At 43.6% G+C, this 20,726-nt stretch overlaps 1 protein-coding gene across 2 annotated transcripts in view; it reads right to left on the bottom strand.

Annotated features, from left to right (window-relative positions):
- The window catches only part of E2f7 (E2F transcription factor 7), a 47,597-nt gene that overhangs the window by 8,497 nt on the left and 18,374 nt on the right, over positions 1-20,726 (bottom strand). For both annotated transcript variants that reach the window (XM_004650130.2, XM_045153168.1), the window contains exons 5-10: positions 16,426-16,716; positions 15,152-15,310; positions 13,670-13,804; positions 4,718-4,900; positions 4,189-4,261; positions 1,020-1,488 (exon numbers count right to left, since the gene is read on the bottom strand). In XM_004650130.2, the coding sequence (XP_004650187.2) occupies positions 1,020-1,488; positions 4,189-4,261; positions 4,718-4,900; positions 13,670-13,804; positions 15,152-15,310; positions 16,426-16,716 (1,310 nt within the window). The remainder of the gene's footprint in view (positions 1-1,019; positions 1,489-4,188; positions 4,262-4,717; positions 4,901-13,669; positions 13,805-15,151; positions 15,311-16,425; positions 16,717-20,726) is intronic.

Raw genomic sequence — 20,726 nt, forward strand, 5'->3', positions numbered from 1 at the left:
GCTCATATTTTTGTTCTTTTCATTTAGTAGTGAGGGATCCAGGGTCACTGAGCATTGAAGGGCCAGCAGCACCCACATTCCTGACTTTGCAGCCCCGCTGTGTCCTGTGCTCAGGTGATGACTACAGTGATTGCCAACTTGTTTGGGAAGAAACATACAAACACACTAACAGTCATTGGCACTGTGTGAATAGTTAATGGATAGGCTCCCCCCCCCCCCGTTTTGTACTTTTTGGCATTTTATAAGAAATGTAATTTTTATAAACATCACATTTCTTATAATGCTAGTTTATGGCAAGAGTTTTGGAAGAATCAGTTCAGTGCTTAATTTATTATGTAAGTCACACATAAAAGTCCTGATAGGGCTGGGGAGATGGCTCAGTGATTAAAGGCACTTGTTTGCAAAGCCTGCTGGCCAGGGTTTAATTTCCCAATATCCACATAAAGCCAGATGCACAATGTGGTGCATGAACCTTGAGTTCATTTGCAGTGGCAAAAGGCCCTGGCATACACATGCTCTCTCTCTTGGAAACAAGTAAATAAAAATTTTTTTTTCTTTTTTGAAGTGTTTCACTCTTGCCCAGGCTGACCTGGAATGCACTCTGTATTCTCAGGGTGGCCTCAAACTCATGGCAATCCTCCTACTTCTGCCTCCCGAGTGCTGGGATTAAAGGCGTGTGCTACCACGCCCAGCAATAAATAAATTTTAAAATTTATTTTTCTATTTATTTGAGAGAGAGAGAGGGAACGGGGACACCAGGGCCCTTAGCTGCTGCAAATGAATTCTAGATGCATGTACAACCTTGTGTACGTGGCTTACATGTGTCCTGGGGAATTGAACCTAGGTCCTTTGGCTTTACAGGCAAGCACCTTAACCACTAAGCTATCTTCCAGCCCCTAAAAATATTTTTTCCATAAGCCTGATATTCCAGGCTGTTGCTTATTAATATCTGTGTGTCTTTATTAAAATGCTCAGGGCTAATGGGATATCACAAGACATATCCACCCACACTCCCTCACCTTGGGCATGACGAGGGATAAGGGGCTATCTTCAAATTCCTGACTCTGTCGTTTAGTAGCGGGCTCATCCTCTTCGAGAGGCTTCCTCTCTTCACACAGGCGCTTCTGACCTGAGGGTTGCAGTGACAGGTCTGATGCAGCTGGAACTTGCAGGTTTTTGTCATCTTTCTCTGACCCTGACCCTGGGGATGGGCCCTCCTGCAGGTTCCCACAAAGCATGAGCAGCGAGGTGGAGGGCACATACATTAGGGGCTGGCCCGCAAGCAGAGCTGCCTTCAAGCTCTCTGGGTCAGAGGTTGCAGAAGGGAGGGGGACACACGACTGTCCACTTAGACTGTTTTGCATAGAGAGTGCCTGCACATCTGTTTGAGCAGCAGAAAACACTTGGTGGGCTAAGGAATGAACAGGGAGGGCAGGGTCCATGCTACTTGCTGGAGGCACCACTCTCTTATTGGCAGAAACTTTCCCCCTGTAATAAAAAGAAACAATGAACACTATTGTTACCACTTCCTACCAGCCCATGGCTCCTGGCTTTCCATTAGGGAGCCCTACCAAGTCAGGAGCCAGGCAACAGCACTCAGTAGATGTGCAGGTGTGCTCCTTTGTCACAAAGAGGTAAAACGGGTAACTGTGGGTGGATGGCTAGGGGTGAGGTGAACATGCCAATGTGGGGAGACCTCTCAGGTGGCAGCTGACACTGGTTCCTCTGTCACTTCTATACCTCATAGTCACTAAGTGCTTAACTCTTATCATTCACACAGATACCTTTATGATTAACATAATAGTGTAATAATTTTGTACAACTGCTATAGTAACAGCTACTTTCAATTTTCCCTATTTAAAAAGGAAAACTGAAGAGCTAAAGAGATGGCTTAATCATTAAGCCACTTGCCTGCAAAGCCTAAGGACCCAGGTTCAATTCCCCAGTGCCCACATAAGCCAGATGCACAAGGTAGTGCATGCATCTGCATCTAGAATTCGTGTATAGTGGCTGGCGGTCCTGGCATGCCCATTTGCTCTATAGGCCTCTCCCCACTATTTCTATCCCTCTGAAATAAATAAATAAATAAATAAATACATAAAACATTAAAAAAAAAAAAAAAAAGAAAACTGAAGCTAAGAGGATAATTTACCTCCCTATGGTGACCCAGCTTAAAGTCATGATGGTAGACATCACAGCATGCCGGTTTGATGGCAAAACCCATGTTGTCAATCACTGGGAGAGAGCTCAGGTGGACAACAGAAACTGGACTAGACTCTGATTTAGAGGGAGACTAATTAGTTTGCCTATAACTACTAATAGTGTGAAAGAGGCAAGATGGGCAGTAAGAAAGTAAGCTTGTCTACCAAATTATGCTGTCATTCCTGTCATTTTGCTAAGTGTTAGTGCAGAATGCTTAGGCAGTATGCATTCAAAATTAAGTTCCACAAATATGTGATATTATGAAAAAGGTCTGGGCCTATTATATGAAAAAAATTGGGCTGCGGGGGGGGGGGTGTCAATGGCTCAGCAGCTAAAGGAATTGTTTACAAAAGCCTGCTGGCTAGGGTTCAATTCCCCAGTAGCCACATGAAGCCAGATGCACGAAGTGAATGTATATGGAATTCACCTGCAGCAACAAAGAGGCCTTGGCAGGCCCATTCTCTCTCTCTTTCCAATATAACAGAAAAAAAACAAAAACAGAAAACCACTAAGTACTTCAAATATGTTTGTTTTTAGTACATTTGTATTTGTATGTAGTATATTTTTTAGAAATAGATGAGGTAAACAGTGGGTCCCTTTCAGTTTGTTTTTTTTTCCTTCCCCGAGGTAGGGCCTCGCTGCAGCATGGTGTCTTCACCACCCTTTCAGCTCTTTTGAAGGATGGTGGAGACCCACGCTGATCGGTTTTCTCATGGCTTTGCTGCTGGGAACGAAGGGCGCATGGAGGGCTGCAGAGGTGAGCACGCCTCTCCAATCATGGCTTCCGTAGTGAGGAATCGGGATTACTCAACTCTGTAAAGCTCAACAGGCCGCACTGAGTTCGTCAACTGCTGGTGACCCCCAGCCACTACCTTCACCCTCCCCACCACCAGCAACATCGCCACCCCTGGACCCTCAGAGTTCTTTCTGATGCCTCTGTCTACTTGCACCCCCATACCACTTCACCATCTCACACTCCCGCTGACTTCCCTTGTCTTCAGTGCACGTGGGTCAGATCTGCGTGGCAGCAGACCAGATCTACCTTTGTTCTGTGAGCTGCTTCGTGCAGGCCTTTCTTGGCTGCAACCCCACCCACCTGCCACAGCTAGCTTCAATGAACCCGCAGGGCTCATGGCCTTTCTGGTGAATCCAGATGCCTCTGGCATTCAACCCATGGCCAACTTGACCTACACCGAAACTCTTCTTATGAATGGAATTTCCCATTACTATCCCATTTGGACAAATCACGACAGCTACGCTAATCAGCATGTTGTCCCTCTCGTCCCTGACCCTAACAATCCGTTTCTTCCCACACCTGTTATTAACATCCCCTCTCCCTTGTCAGTCTTCCTCCACATCTACTACTTGATGTATTCGGAATTTCAGTCCAAAGTGTTGAATCTGAACCCTGTCACTTATTAGCAATGTGACCTCAGGTATGTTATTCAGTTTCCTCTCTGTAAAATGAGATTGCTGGGATTATAGGGGTTAATACATACTAACACTGCTGGAACAGTCCCTACAGTAATTAATGTTGGCTCTGGTGAGGACAAAGTGATTCACTGAGATGCATCGTTTCTCAGTGTCAGGTCAGTAGTGACTTTTCTGTCTTGTGCTATAAACCACTGCAGCTTAGGGGATACATTTCTAGATTTTTGTGTCCCTGATGTTATCTTCTTTATGTTGTACACAAAGGGAACATTTTATCAGTTCTTGATAAAAAAAAAATCTGGCAAATTTTACCTTGTGATGGCAACGTTTCAATTTAGTCAAAATGGGATGTGAGGGCGATCTGGCTGACTAGGTGGTGTCCCCTCCCTCCCTCCCTAAGCGGCGTGCTCGGTCGAAGAGGATGACCTTCCTCCAACAGAGGAAGACCGGTCTTCGCATACGAGTAGCTAGAGCCTCCAAACAAGCTCTCAATTTAGTCAAAATGAACACAGGAAATAGGAAAGAATGCACTCTGAGTGGTGATGGAGTACTTACTGTGAACTTTTTTCTATTTTCTGTCTGTACATGGCTGCTAGACTTCCAATTTCTAAGGAATAGCCACCTGATCCTGAAAAAGAAAATGAACATTTAACAAATACAGCAACAGATTTATAGACAGTTACAGAGCAGGAGTCATTGCTCATAGCTTAGAGATTCCTAAGACTGTCTCAAACCTGTTCTGGTTTTGAGTCAAAAGAGAAAGTTCCAGAATCTATCTCTTAATAGAAAATTCAGGTGTCATTAAGAATTGGCAAACAAAAGACAAACAAATATTGTTTCGTAAGTCATGAATTTCTGAGATGAATGAAACAGGTCCACCATGGCAGACCAATCAAGCCCTCTGACTGGACTGATTTCATATACTGGGGCCACGGGCACAAACTGGGAAGTCAGCGTTTCTTCTACTGCCAATGATAGCTTGAATTACAGCCTGTGAAAAGCAAACAAAAAACGGGCATGGTCCAGGGCTACAATGACATGGCAATTGAAGGACGGACTCCAGAGATGAAGCCAGGGCAGATACCTTGTTTTCTGCATGGGCTATTGGGTTCCGAGCTCACTTTCCTCTGTATCTTCTCAGCAGTCGGGACTGTGTTAAAGGATCCATAACGAGCCAGCCTCTGTTTGGCACAGGCTCGAATCTGGCCGTATGTTTCTGGTTTCAATTCTGGTAAGACAGATGCAGGAAGGTCCACCAGTTCTTCTTCTTAAATGGAAATGAGAGAATAGCACTGTTATGCAACTGGAACTCAGGGTGATTTTCATCTTGTAAAGAGATGGCTCTGAAACTCATTGGAATGGTAGTTAACCGACAAATCAAAATGATGACGATCTAAAGAATTTTATGAGCCTGATTTTAAACTTCAATTTCTTTCAATGTACACTGTTTCAAAAAAAAAAAAAAAGCTAGTAGCTAACTATAAAGAATGAATCCATATATATTCTGAAACTCTCTGAATTTCTATAGAAGTAGAACAAGATGTTTTTCATCCTGAATTAGCCTGGGTCTGACATTTTAATGTTCAGATGGGTTGGACTATCAAAGGAAAACTTGACCATGTTCATTCAACCCAATGTGCATATTCTGAGTTTTACTTTTAAGATTAATTGAGATCAGCCACATATACCAGAGCTCTAGGGCAATGGATAGAAGAATCTCGATTTTCTGTTATGCTTTATAATTTCCTTCTTATGCAGGTAGAAGGCTCAGTTTCCCCAATGAGGGATCAAGGTCAGCAGACCTCAGGGCGGCTGTGCTGCTGAGCAGGGGAAATGGAAGGAAGGGTGGGCCCTAGAGACTATCTGGTGCTTCAGGTGCCTGACTAAAGTTAAGACAACTTTCCATAGACTCAGGTGGTTATCCCTGCTGTCTGGACATCACTCCTCCCATGCTTGTTTGTACTAAAAAAGTCTTTACAGTTTTCACTTTTATATAATAAAATCCTGGTAAAAATGTTCGTTTTAGAAAATCAAATTATAAAGCCAAAAAGAAAATAGGTCAAGCCAGTATTAGGAACCATACTGGTACTTTTTCTGGAACCAAACAGAACACTGGACAAAAATACACCCAACCCAGGAACTCTCAGAACATTAGATGTCACAACTGGAAGGGCAGTTGCCCCTTAGATGGGAATAAAAGAAGCAAGCTGTGCCTGTCCTAACTTACTGCCTGGGGCGTGTTTCTTGGTAGGGATGCAGGAGCCTGGAGGTTCTACAGCTGAGCATGGAAAGACTGGAAAGCCATGCAGGTAGTTTACAAGGCTGACTTGATTATAGGAGAAGACAGCTGTACAGACAGAATGGTGGGGGACACAGAGGGCTCCCCTTGAGCATTCAGTGAAGTATTGTTGCACGTGACAAAGCCATGCAGGGTCAGGAAAAGACTTTTGAAAAGGAGTAGAGAGAAGAGAGCCTGCAGCTCACTCAGGGCTGGGACCAGTGCCTGATGCCAAGTGCTAGTGTAGGGAAACCTCACCATTCGGGACGTGTTGTTTAGAGCACTAAAAAGGGTGCTGCCTTGGCTGTGGGAAATGTACTGAAAACTCGCTGCTGATGGAGTTCTGACCACCAAAGCCTAGTAAGTGGAGCCAAAGGATCACTATTTCCAAGGAATGTCATTGTTTCCAACGAAGCTCAAGAACAATTTTAGAAATAGACTTGTCTAGCACCTAACAGTGTGTAATTCTCAGTGTCTGGCCTACAGTTAAGAATACCAGGTATACAAAGAAGCAGGTAACTATAACCCAGAATTAAGAGAAAAGTCAAATGAAATTAACAAAGAAGTGACAGAGGTGGCAGTTTACAAGATCAGCATATTAAAAAAGTCATATTGGAACTGTATTCTGTGAACCCAATAAGCCAGAGGAAAGGTAACCGTGAAATCATATAAAACCTCAGATCAGACTTGCAAATGCCTAAATGTGAAGATGAGAAATACAGCATATAGGCTCAGTGAAGATGATTAGGTATTAAAGAAAAAAAAGAACGAGCCTCAAGACAACTATTCAAAATGAAAGACAGAAAAATGGCTGGAGGCTAAGGAGATGGCTCAGCAGTTAAGAGCGCTTGTCCCTTAAGTATAAAAGCCAGTGGCCACACGTGCCTGCAACCCCAGTCCACAGTGTGTGTATGTATGGAGACGGGAGAAACACTGGGACTCGCTGACAAGTAGCTCTGGCTTGAGGGAGAGACCACATCTCAAGGAGATGCAGAGATGGGTAATGACGGATACTCCGTGCTCTCCTCTGGCCTCTGCAAGCATGCTCACGGAGCGTGCGCATCTGCACACAAGTGCCTACACCACACACACACACTCCACATGTACCTATGCCCACCAGGCTGAAAGGAGCAGTGCAGCAGTGAAGCATGGGACAATTTCAAGCAGCAAAATATACCTGAACAGGACATACTGAGAGGGGAAAAAAAAAAAAATATATACCTGAACAGGACATACTGAGAGGAAAAAAAATATATATATATATATATATATATATGGAGATATATATATGGAGAAATAAAGGTGGTACTCTGTGGTTTTAGGAATGACTTTTTTCTCATTTCAGTGAAAAATGTCATTACTATCTTGATAGGAACTGAATTAATTCACTTGGGGTAGTATAGACATTTTGTCAATATTCTTCCAATTCATGAGCATGCAAGGCCTTTTCATTTGTGTGTGTGGTATCCTCAATTTATTTCACCAGTTTTCATCATAGTCATCATTCACTCTTTTGTTAAATTTACTCCTCGGTATTTTATTTATCTATTGAAAATGGAGTTGCTGTCTCATTGATTCTGGCATCAGCATATAAGTTACTGGTTTTCTATGTTGATTTTTATCTAGCAACCCAACTGATTTCACCTATCATTTTCTCTTTTTTTTTTTTTGAAAAAAAAATATTTTAATTTATTTATTTGACAGAGAAAGAGGGAGGGAAGAGGAAAAAGATAGAGGGAGAATGGGCATGCCAGGGCTTCCAGCCACTGCAAACAAACTCCTGATGCATGAGCCCCCTTGTGCATCTGGCTAATGTGGGTCCTGGGAAATTGAAACTGGGTCTTTTGACTTTGCAGGCAAACGCCGTAGCCTCTAAGCCATCCCTCCAGCCCTCACCTATCATTTCTAACAATTTTTGGGTAGTCTAGATTTTCTAATGCATAAAATCATATTTTCTGGGCATAGTGATAATTTAGCTATTAATTCCTTCCTTGTTGTTCTTTATTTCTTTGTCTTGCTTTACTGTACTAAGACTTCCCACACTTCACTGAATATGAATGGTGAAGAAAGTTTGTCTTATTCCTGAACATACAGGAAGAGATTTTAGCTTTCCCCATTCTCCATGGTGTTGGCGGTTGGCCTGTTACATGTAGCACATATTATGCTGGCTTGTTCCTTCAATGCCTAATTTTTTGAGGGTTTTTATCATGAAGTGGTATTGAATTTTATCAAGTGCTTTTCAGCACCTACTGAAATGACTGGATAATTTATTTATGTATATATTTAAATATTTTATTCATTTATTTAAGAGAGAGAGAGAGAGACAAAGAGGCAGATATAGAGAGAATGAATGCATATGGGTGCACCAGGGCCTCCTGCCACTGCAAACCTCAGATGCACGCACCACTTTGTGCATCTGGCTTTTATTTTCTTTTGTTTTTTTGAGGTAGGGTCTTGCTGTAGCCAAGGCTGACAATTAATTCACAGCCATCCTCCTACTTCTGCTTCCCAAGTGCTGAGATTAAAGGTCTACACCCTTAGCGGTTAAGCGCTTGCCTATGAAGCCTAAGGACCCCGGTTCGAGGCTCGGTTCCCCAGGTCCCATGTTAGCCAGATGCACAGGGGGGCGCACGCGTCTGGAGTTCGTTTGCAGAGGCTGGAAGCCCTGGCGCGCCCATTCTCTCTCTCTCCCTCTATCTGTCTTTCTCTCTGTGTCTGTCGCTCTCAAATAAATAAATAAATAATAAAAAAAAAAAGTCTACACCCCCACACCTAGCACATCTGGCTTTTGACTGTCCAATTTTTGTTATTCATTTCATTGATGGCATTAATTCATTTGTAGTGTTGAAATATCCTTATCCCCAAGGGATAAATTTCACTTGTTTATCATATGTAATTTTAAGAACATGCTGTTGGGTATAATTTGCTAATATTTTACTGATATATGTTGTATCTAAGTCTTCCAGGCACAATGGTCTGCAGTTTTAGTTTGAGATGCCTAACTCCTTTTGGTAACAGTGTAATGTTTGGTATCAGGTGTGACACAAGCCTGGTAGAAAGTTTAGAAGAATTGGCATTTGTTAAAATTTTGGATAAAACCTATAAGAGAAACCATCCAACCCTGGGCTTCTCTTCCCCTCTCCCACCAACTCAGTTTTGTTAGTTGGTTTCATTAAAACTTTGTGTTCTCATCATTGTTTTGTTCAATTATATCTGGCTAGAAATATGTGCATTTTTCTAGGTTATCCAACTTGTTGGTATATGTGTTTGTAAGTCTTTAGTGATTCTTTATATTCCTATTTATCATCTCATTTAATCTTATTTTCTCTAACTAAAGGTTCCTTAATTGTGCTTATGTGTTATATAAAAATTTCATTTCATTTCTTCCCAGCCTTGTAAGTGGCCCAGATGAGCAGAGGAACAAGGTGTCTGCAGCGTCTGTGGGCTGCGAAAGGCTGGACCTCACAGTGGCCAGGACAATCACCTGTGTGAGTCTGAGAGTTGGCTGGGTGAAAGCAAACACAGGGCCCCTGGAAACCACTGCTCAGGGCCAGCTGCCCAAATGCTTCCGGGGCTGAAGGTGGGTGGGAGAATGGGATACCATGTACTTCTTATGGTTTCCTAGGGTAGAGATTCAGAGAATAGGCTGCTTAACTGCTACGTGGGGCCAGGAGAATTGGCAGGGCCATAGAACTGCTTTCTAGAAGTCTCAATGGGGTTGAGCCACTTAGTAAAGCTTGTTTGTTTGCTTCCAAAGGACATGGAAAAGTGGGGCTACTCTTTCTGGGGCAGGGGGGTGACTGCAGGCCAAGTTGGTCAGGTCAGGCTTCAACTGTTCCCTTGTGTTCTGGGTGGGTGGGTACAAGGGACCATCCATCTGATCCTGAGAGCCACTGGTAGCAATATTTATGTGATTCTGAGGCAACAAAAAGGTGGGCCAAGCCACTTGTTTCCAAGGTACTTCTGGGTTGACTTGAACTACCAGGTGGGTTCACATGATTGAGCTGTCAGGGGCACTCTACAGAACCCTAAGTGCACTGAGGTTCAAGATGGCACCATGCAGCAGGAACGTGGTGGGGGTTCAGGCCCTTCCAGTAACAGAAGCTTCACTTATGTGGCATGAGTGAGGATGCAGGGGCATCTTTCCCTGCAGACCCAAGACCCCCTGGTTCAGGGTTGATCTGCAGACTGGCAGCAGATGTTGCAGACCTAATTCACTTCAGTAATCTGTGATCAATTCTGTGACTCTGTGCTCTGCAGTACCTTTGTCCCCACTGTGCTCCTGTAAAATGGCTGTGCTTGTGTGTTGTGATTTTTTTGTGGAAGGTGGTGCAGCAAATCCTTATTGTCAGCCATCTTGCTCATGTCACTCTTGAGAGTCATTTTAAGAAGCAAAATCACTAACAAAACATACAAAAATGTGAAAATATAGCAGTCAAGACTGTGAAACTAGCACAGAAACCTTTGCACAATCACATGTACGGATGAGTCCACGGGGAACTTGGATTTTTTTTTTTTTTGCATGTCTGCAAATGATGGACAATGTCATAAGTAGTAATTTTGGAATTATAAAGGACTTATAGTGAACCGTGAGGGTACATTAAAAATAAATCACTTATAGAAAATTCTAGAAGACACACAGCCAGAGCAGCAGAAAGTAGAGCAGTGGTTTGCCTAGGCATGGGAGAAGTAGGGAGGGAACACCAAGGGGCAGAAGACACGGGGATGATGGCTACGTTCTTTTTCTCTTATAGTGATGGGTTCACAGGTGGTGACCCAAGTTACATAGACTCAATTTTACCCAATTGTAACTAACTTTGTGCTATTCATTGTATTCAAGTGATTCCTCAACAAAGTTACAAAGAAAACACTAATATGACATCAGCTGCTGAGCCATGGTGGTGGGAAAGAAGAAGGGTGAACGTTATGAAGCTGAACCGGGAGGCAGTCATGGGATGCAGGAAAGTGAGGCAGGGAGTGAAGGGTGACTTGGTGTCTGGAGGTGGATGCTGGGTTGAAGAGAGATCATAACACAAGTACAGAATACAGAAAAAGGGCCAGGTTTCTGAAGGGCATAATTAGGTTCAATGTGTAGTTCTAGACCTGGCTCCAAACCCTGCTTCCCACTTTAGATCAGGGAGTCCTTCCGGCTGCTGTCCTACTTACTGATGGTGCAAAAACATGAACTCCTTGCCGCCGCATCTCCTCAGTGATCTGACTTGTTCAAAGCATTGTCACATCTGAGCGCTTCCTCTCCAGTACTCTCTATGACTCACACTCTGTCACTTCTGTCTATTACAGACAGTACAGTTTCTTGACTCAACTTCTGAGGCCTTCCAAAGGCATGGTCCCAGCTGATCATAGTTGGGAGGCTGACTTGCTCTTATATATGCCATTCCTTCATCCTTCCTGAATCTGTCCATCAGAACTTCACCTGTGCCAATCCCTGCAAAGCCAGAACCACCTGCCTAACACACTTGCTTGCTTTCTAACTTCTAAGCACATGCCAATTACACATGTTTAATGGAAGCCCACTGTCCACGTAACGTGGGTGAGATGCTGTGCTAGACACTATGGGATAATGAAAGATGAATGACTATGTCCGCCCTCAGTGCAAGGGCAATCTTGCAATACCATCTTCCTCAGGTATAACAACAGAGCACCGACTGTACTCGCTCAGCCGAGTTACTCTTTACTCTAGGTGATAAGAGAAATCATCATGAAGTGGGTCTTTAAGGCAGATCTTGAAGGCTGAAGAGAATACAGCCATATGCCATATAGGAATGTTTGGGTCAAGAGCTGGGGAGGTGGCTAAGCAGATAAAGGCACTTGCTTGCAAAGCCTGACAGCCCTGGTTCAATTCCCCGGTACTCAGATAAAGCCAGACACACAAAGTGGCACATGCATCTGGAGTTCATTTGCAGTGGCAAAAGGCCCTGGCATGCCCATACTCTCTTCCTTTCTCAAATAAATAAATAATTACAAATATTTTTAAACACTTTTTATAGTATTTTTTTGGGGGGGGCAAATATTTGGGTCAAGTACCACAGTGGTCCCATACAATGCTATTGTCTAGAACTGGTAGCCTCCATTTGTGTACATATACTCTATTGCTTTCTGCACAATGATGGAATTACCAAATGACTCACTTCTCAGGGTGTAGAGATGTATGACTATACTCTTAATGTTGACAAGGAGAAAGCTTCACAGGTGAAAGAGATTGAGTCAGCCAAAAACAGACAAGCAGAAAATGACAAAGCTGTCTATGTCAAGGTGGCAAGGGATACACCACACACATCTTAAATCTCTCACAGCAAAAATAGTGACTGGCCCACAGTCCACATTCAGTAAATACTAGTTGAGCTGGATTTATTACACTTGATTTTAAATGGTTTCATGTAGATCCTAAGTGAATAATGTGCTACAGGGGAGGTAGAGAGCTATATTCTTTGATAAGCACGAGTTAAGTGGCCTGAATTTATACCACTCATGCCAAAATTGAAAAAGGTAATTTAAAAATAACTTTAATAGCCTTTGCTCTGACAGCATGACTATATGTAAAGTGCCCAGTGCAGGAGGAGCTGTCCCTGAGTGCTCAGACGTGACCTGTGAAGGAAGGACACGATAATACCTGCTTTCATTCTATCTTCGTTTAGTACGCCATTTTTAACCTTTTAGCTAAATTACATAGAGGAATTCATTATATCCATACTGCATTCAAAAGCAATCTCATCATATAGTAATTTTCTGATAGTCATTGATGCTATTTTTACATTTATGATTTCACTGGATGTTGTTTTATTCTGCACATGTAAAACAATCAAGAGTTCAAAAGTATTATTTAAATTTTTTGTTGAGACAAGCCCAACAGACTAGCCTTTTTTTTAATGTAAGGGAGTGAAGGTGAGAGCGAGAGGGAGAACTGGCACACCAGGGCCAACAGCCACTGCAACTGAACTGCAGCCACGTGCACCATCTTGTACGCACGTGCAACCCTGCGTACTCGTGTTGCTTTGTGCATCTGGCTTCTGTGGGACCTGGAGAGTTGAACATGGATCATTAGGCTTCACAGGCAAGGGCCTTAACTGCTAAGCCATCTCTCCAGCCCTGTTTAAATTTTTTTTTTTTAAATGTATGGTCTCACTCTAGCCCCAGCTGACCTGGACTTCACTATGTAGTCTCAGGGTAGCCTCAAACTTATGGTGATCCTTCTACTTCTGCCTCTGAAGTACTGGGATTAAAGGCGTGTGCCACTTTGCCTGGCTTGTTTTTAATTTTTTTTCTTTTTTTTGGGTTTTTTAGGTAGGGTCTCAACTCTAGCTCAGGCTGACCTGGAGTTCACTATGTAGTCTCAGGGTGGCCTCAACTCAAAGCAATCCTCCTAGCTCTGCCTCCCAAGTGCTCGGATGAAATGCGTGTGCCACCACGCCCAGAGGGTTGTTTTTAAATTTTTAATCCTAGGCTTCCATGGAAGCCTTCAGAATGAATCAAAATTCATAAACCACCATAATTTAATAGTTCCAGAAGCACACATGGTATAAACTTCTAGTATTTCCTCTTCCTACTGTGCATGAGGTAAACCAGCATATACCATTTTTAGGGTGGTGATTACTGGTCCAAGAGTGATCTCATTAGTCTAATATTGTATGTGACATGGATTAAAGGAAAATAGCAATCTTGCTGAGTAATACTTATAACTTGAAAAAAGAGTTAGGGGCTGTAGGTAAAATGGGTTCCTAACACATCACACCTCCTTACCATTAGAGTTGAAGTCCACAGGCCCGATCCATTTGAAGGCAGGTTTACGGCCTCGTTCTTCTGTGACATGCACTTTCTTTATCAGAGCCAAGCTGGTCAGGACATTAGCTATGTCATAGAGCCGTCGTACCTTTGCTTGAAGACATAAAACGCAATTATGGTCACGTCACCTAAGACACCATTACATTTTAGTTTATGTGACAGGTAACACAAACATAAACCTCCAGAGGAAAGCAGTGGGTAGGATGAAGCCAACAGTTCTGTCACAAAATCACCCAAGATTTATGTAACTGATGCATGTGAAGGCACATGTTAAGGGAAGGACAGTGTGTCCTTCCCACAACTTCACAGCTCTTAAAACTTCACGCCTTTTACAAGAGACATCTGGTGTCAAGCAGAGTACCGCAATTGCAAACACACCAAGGGAGGAAATAGGCTGTGATTACAGGCTTAGTAAATGGAGTTCTCATATGTGGCCATCAAAACCTTGCCCTAAGTTTCTCCCAGGAGTCTCATAGGGAGCTAGCCTGTGACAATTACACAGATTCCCCAGGGCTACCTATGAAGTCACTCAGCATGGTCAGGATCCAAGGTGCTAAGCTAAAGACACTGGCAGCCCCTCGCCTGAAATCCTGGCCTGGGGGGAAGGATGGGATGATTGTTTCCTGAGTCCTAAGAAGTTTTGGAGTGACCTTTGAAAATTTTTGCATGTAGTAGAAGGAAAACTCAAGAAGGGCGCTGACACATCAAACAGCACAACATGTCCTGCTTGCTTTCTACTCAAGCAATTGATTGATGGGTCAGAAATTCTCGGACTTGAGGGCTCAAAGAAAGCAAAGGAGTTCGGATGGTTGTCCAGAAACACTGAGCTTCCACCTCTTCTGGTCACGAATGGACTGTGTCTAGTAACTCCCCCACAAGGTGGCTAGGATTCCAGCAGAACAATGTACTCGAAGCTTCCCCAGAAGCCCAGGGCACAGACTCACATCTGAGCTCCACAAGAAAGGACAGTGCATGGGCATGACTCTCACCCTGACCCTGGCGGTTCTCTGGCTCTTCCCTGTACACAACTGTCACCTGCACCCTTCAGAAGAGGCGGCAAGGGTGGGGAGAGGGGAAGGAAGACTCAGACACTCTGTGCTGGACGCGGCATCACTAACAAGAAATGCAGGTAACTTGCACCTTCCCTCGCTGCAGTGCATGGGGTGCACTCTGCTTCCCTGTCCTCTGTAACCACGGAGGAAAAGGTTTCTAACAGGGATCTTATGGGAATTCTGTCAGGTGACTAACTGAATGAAGTGTAAGCTCTCACACACGTAGAGCTTACATGTGCACAGAGAGGACTACATTTTCAATAAAACATACAAAAACATACACATGTAAATAATCATATATATATATAAATATCAGCAGAAAAAAAAATCAGCATCTGCAATCCCATCCTTTTTGTGCTGATAAGTAGATTTTGATGAACATCCTTACTTTTGAATTTGCTATGGTCTGGGGTATCTTGGCTCTCCTCGATCAGGATCTTGGCAGCTACATCCAGGGTAACAATCTTGGTTTTAGAGACAAGGAAGAGCATGACAAACTTCTGGCTCATAATTCTCAGAGATTTATCTTTTCTACTATTTGCAGATGCTAGAAAGAAAAAAAAGAAAGCATCAAAACAGGGATTTACCACAAGAAAGAGTGCTCATAGCTTGCCAAAACTGTCTAACTCACCAGCACATAGAAAGAGCACCCTTGTTGTAGGCGGAAGCCTACTGGACACACATCACAGAAACAGAAACAGCTCATAAAGAAGTCAGAAGGATTTGCCTGTGACTCATAAAATGACTCTTCAGTCGGTGCAAATGCCTATATGTGTATTTTCAGTGCTCTTAACACTTCATGCTTATATGCCGCATAATAAAATTCATGTGGCACTTTTCCTGAAGCAACATTTTGAAAAGATGAGTATAGACAGATGAAAGGGGACAGCACACATCAGAAGTTGCCTTCCGAATGTCAACTCTCCTCTCAAAGGCAAGAACCCTATTCTATTCCTCCGTGCTCATGGTCCCAACAACGCAGGCACTTGCCTCTTCCAGTTCTTTTAGAGATAGGCAACAACAGACGATTGCTAGGTTGCTAGGATAAGTACTGCCTTGTGGATGGAACTAAAAGGCACAAGGCAGTGAGTCTAATGAGAACCACACCCACCTTTCTTTCTACTTTTAATCTTGTAAGCTAAGCAAGAAAAGGCATTTGTACTTTGCCATGCTAGCAATAGGGAGGATGGTGAGAATGATGACTCCCAATGTAATATATGTAAAACAGAATGAGAAAAATATGGGAAAAACAATAAATAAATACTAATAAGCAACCACGACCAAAGGAAAGTGAGTGTTGTCTACCTTTCTTATCAATACGCTCACTACTGGAGCTCTTTTCTTAGTCATTTGCTCTACCATGTAATTGCTGGGAAGAAAATAGCTTCAGTGTGAACTCTCACAAATGGTAAAGAGCCCAGGCTGTCAATCTACCACAGCAGCAGTTAGTGATCTACGGTCCACATATGGAGAGAATTGTCCTAAGCGAGAGGTCAAGCGGCCAGCCCAGTTGGGGAGCCACCTGCCTTTTTCTTCAGTAGACAGAATTAGAGGACCTCTGCCTCCAGGGGTCTCAATCTAGCACATCACACCTTAGTAATGAACCTCTCCAGAAGAGATCAGAACCCTACACCACTAATCACAGGGTTGTCACAGACTCACAAGAAGGGTAGTCGGATTCCGCGAACTCCAGTAACTGTTGGTCATGGGAATCTGGATAGCCATCTCTCCTACGTTCTCCAAATTTATAACCTATCAAGTCCAGCTCCTTCTGTTGGAGGCAAGCCATTTGCTCTTCATACTTCTGCTTCTCTCCTAATCTCTGGAGGGCCCTCAGGGTTTTGGGCAGGCTGTGCCGACCATGCCAGCCATACTGATTCTTGGCCACTCGGCTGACCAGATGCAGGGACTCCAGCACATTTACAATGTCATAGATGCGTCTCCTTTCTACACCTGTTTGGAAAGCAGAAGCCAACAGACATCATGCCGATGAACAGTTTTGAGTAAAAATACCTGGATAGCCCATGACTGCTTTGTGTAATGTCCAATATAATTCCAGCCACTGGGAATACTCAGTAAATTCAACCTGGAAAAATTCAAAAATGGCATTAGGGTATTACTCTTTCTTTTTTTCTTCTTGGGATCCAACTGTGAAGCAGATTTAGGATGGCATGCTTTTTTCTTTTTTTCCCCTAAGGTAGAGCATAGCTCTAGCCCAGGCTGGCCTGGAATTCACTATGTGGTTTCAGCATGGCCTAAAACTCACAGCCATCCTCCTACCTCTGACTACTGAGTGCTGGGATTAAATGTGTGTACCACCATGCTTGGCCACAGAGAGAATGGGCATGCCAGGACTTCTAGCCACTGTGAACTGACTGCAGATGCATGTAGCACTTTGTGTATCTGGCTTTATGTGGGTATCGGGGAATCAAACTCAGGTCATTAGGCTTTGCAGGCAAGTGCCTTAACCACTGATCCATCTGTTCAGTCAGACAAGCTGTTATGAGATGGTCATACTTCCATCTGAATGACATTAACACTACAGCACCCATCCACACGGACATAACAATGTGCAATATTGAGCAATATGTTCAGTAGCATGCTTACTGGCCATGGTGAGTGGGTGATTGTGTCTTGTGTTCCCATGACGTAGATTAAGAAATAATTTGCCTGTGAAAAGATTACCCTGCTAACGCTCTTAATGGCCTGGTAAGGAAAATGCACGGTAAACATTACTTCCTATTTTGAACTGGAAACTTCAAATTCAAGGGCTAAGCTGCCCTTTTCAAGTCACTGGAGAAAGCCAAGTGTGTGTGTGTGGGGGAAATTAAGCGTGGCCTCCTTTTATTTGTCATGCCTAGTGACAACTCTCCCAGCGTTCTCATTCACTATTTGTTGACAACAGCCCACCAGTGACGCACAAGTCTTGGCACAGGCTTACCATGAAATACATCTATTTCCTCTCCACTTTCTGAACACTCTCCAAGTAGCTAGTATTATGAACTATCTAATTACTACAAATACGTATGGTAGTTAAATGTGGAGAGCTCTGAGGTTACCCTGCCTGGACATGAATCCTTGATGGGTTCCTTTCTAGGTGGCTGTGGTGGTTGAGTGTGAAGGAATGTCCCCCATAGACTCTGATGCTTTTGTTAAGCTTGTAACTTGGGTCTCCAGACACCTGGCTGGAGGCGTCACTGGGGGCAAATCCTGGGGTCCAGACCCAAGGCCTAGAGAGCAGTGAGAGCTCTGGCGGTGTTGTACTGCTGCTGTTGGTGCCTGCTTGCTGCATTTGCTTCTCCGTTTGTATGTACAGAAGTAAAGAGCTTCTTCCACTACTGACAGGACTTCCCCTGGACCTGTCAGTTGAAATCAATCTCTTTTTCCCATAAACTGTATCTGTCTGGATGCTCATGCCAGCATTCTGGAGTTGAATACATCTGTGGATGGTGCCGGAAGTTCCTTAACCTTTCTATACTGTAGTGCTTAACTCAAATGATGAGGATTAAAATGGTCTACAAATGCAAAGTAGACCCAATAGATATTAATTGTACCTATACTGTACATATTATACGTGGCATTGGAGATACCTAAAGTCTCTGCTAACATTACAAGGTTGCAGTGGGCTGGAGAGATGGCTTAGTGGTTAAGGCACTTGCCTGCAAAGCCTAAGGACCCAGGTTTGACTCTCCAGGTCCCACATTAGCCAGATGCATAAAGGTAAGGAAAGCACAAGGTCACACATGCTCACTAGGGGTGCATGCATCTGGAGTTTAATTGCAGTGGTTGAGGCCCTGGCATGCAATTCTCTCTCTCTCTCTGCCTATCTCTAAAAGAATATAATTTTTTTTTAAAAAAAAGTTGCAGTGGAAGCAGATTTTAAACCTTTCCTGTTTGACTCAATTCTGTTATACAACAGGCCTTGAGGCCTAATGTTTCCTTTGCTCTCCTCCTAGGATCCATAGCAAACGCCTGCAGGAACCTTGCAGAAAACCGGCCCTGCTACAAAGAAGCCATCTTTCTTTTCACTTGCCAGGAGCAGCTTTGGTGAAGGTAGCTTTGAGCCTCTCAAAGGATTGAGATAAAGTTACCAAATTACAAGGGTAACTGGCGTGGAGAGCGAGCTGTGTCACACATACGAAGGAGCATTTCACGGTCAATCAGAATATTTTGGCTTATGACCCTGAGCGGGTCATGAAGCTCAGGCTTCTTCCATGCCAGCTGGACAGCACTGGCAAGAGCAGTTGGTAGCTTCTTGCCCAGAACTGCCAGGTTCTTTATCGTGGTCTGTCTGCACATAATAACACATCTTGTTTAGAGTGTAGCATTCTATAAACCTTCCCATTAGAAATGTCATGTGAATGCAAGTGAGACACCCTAGGGCCAGCCATATGCCTGCTGTTTTGTTATTTTGTATTGGATAACAGCTGCTTAGTCTCTAGCTAGTGACTAGACATTGTAGCAGGAAAAGGGAAGATGATTCTGATCACTTGAAGGGTAAGATGATGTTTAATATGTGCAATGGGTGCTTAGTAGGTTTTGGTGAAAACTAATGTGGCAGCTACTTGCCAGCTTAATGTCAGTGTTGCACGGTCCAGGGACTGGCACTCTTTTCCACAGGTCTCAAGACTGAGATAGGACTCTGGAGACCTGCTCTGTCAGAAAGGTTTTCTCTAGCACTCAGCCTCCTTTGCCTTTAGTACTGAGGTAGTCCTACAGGTCCTGGACTCAGTTGTACAGTCAGAGACTTACCAACAACCATGCCTCCCTGACTTATTTATTTCCCTACAGAACTTATTGAGAGCAATTCACAGCCCAGTAAAACAGTACGACAGGCCACTCTCTTCCATTAACAATGGTTACTCCATAACATCAATGTTAAATCTACACAGCACTAATACAGTGCAGTCAGAAGCTCTGCACAACTTGGATACATTAGTTTTATGGTTGTAAGGTAGGATGAAGCAGGGAGTTTAGTCTTAGCCCCAGGAGACAGTCAGCAATGAAAACAGCTCTAGGAAGGGACTCTCTGTCAACCTTACATGAAGACAGGGCATGCTTACTAAGCAGGGATGGTCATCACAGGGCATTCCGTAAGCTTGTAAGGCCAGCTCCACGCAGCTGTGATGTGGAGCTCTGTGGTGTCACCTGTAGCCTGTCCCTCAAATATCTACTCTTTGGTGTTCTACACAGTGCAAGACCTCTTAAATGGAAGTTGGATACAGGGGAGGTGGTCTTCTCAGGCCCCAATGAGGACACTGGATGACCTGTCAGTCACTTTCTGAGACTGGCTTCCAGGACCCTTTGCCTTGACCAGCTCTTTAGCTTGCCCCAGTCCTACTGATTCACCTTCCTATCTTGTCTGTGGCCACCAATCCCAGAACACTGCACTATACTTCTGAGTTCCAAAGGGTTCCATAGCTCAATACTCCACTTCCTTTTCCCTACTATTGAGGCTCACAGGACAGCTTGGATTTGAGGGAACAGAAAAAACAATCTAGTAATAACTAAATAGAAAGGGTTCCACATAACAGTGTTATCCTTTGTAGGTACTGACTTAAACTTCTAATACTCATTAGCTCCAACTTTGTGACATCTCTACAAAATAGGGGCAGAGGCTCTTTATGGAAGGCTAGAGAAAGTAACTATTTAAAGCTCTTACAACCTGTCGAATCTGAGTGAAGCTTGAAAATTTTCCACCTCTCAGTCCCAAAGCCGAGCCCTCTTCACAGCTCACTGCCTCCTCATAATCTCAGTTCCCAACAGTCAATGTTAGCTACCAGCTTGAATAAGAGTGACAATCCTCTACTAAGGCACTGGGTGATGGAAGAATGAGAACTAAGAAACAAAATAAAACATTTACCATTTATTTAGCTCTCTTCCTTTATGTAAAACCTCCTCATATTTTAAGACACACCTTCAGATCACTGGAATTTCTATTTCCTTAATGATCCTCAACACTA

This window comes from Jaculus jaculus, chromosome 6 (genome assembly GCF_020740685.1).
Source record: "Jaculus jaculus isolate mJacJac1 chromosome 6, mJacJac1.mat.Y.cur, whole genome shotgun sequence".
NCBI classification, from domain to species: domain Eukaryota; kingdom Metazoa; phylum Chordata; class Mammalia; order Rodentia; family Dipodidae; genus Jaculus; species Jaculus jaculus.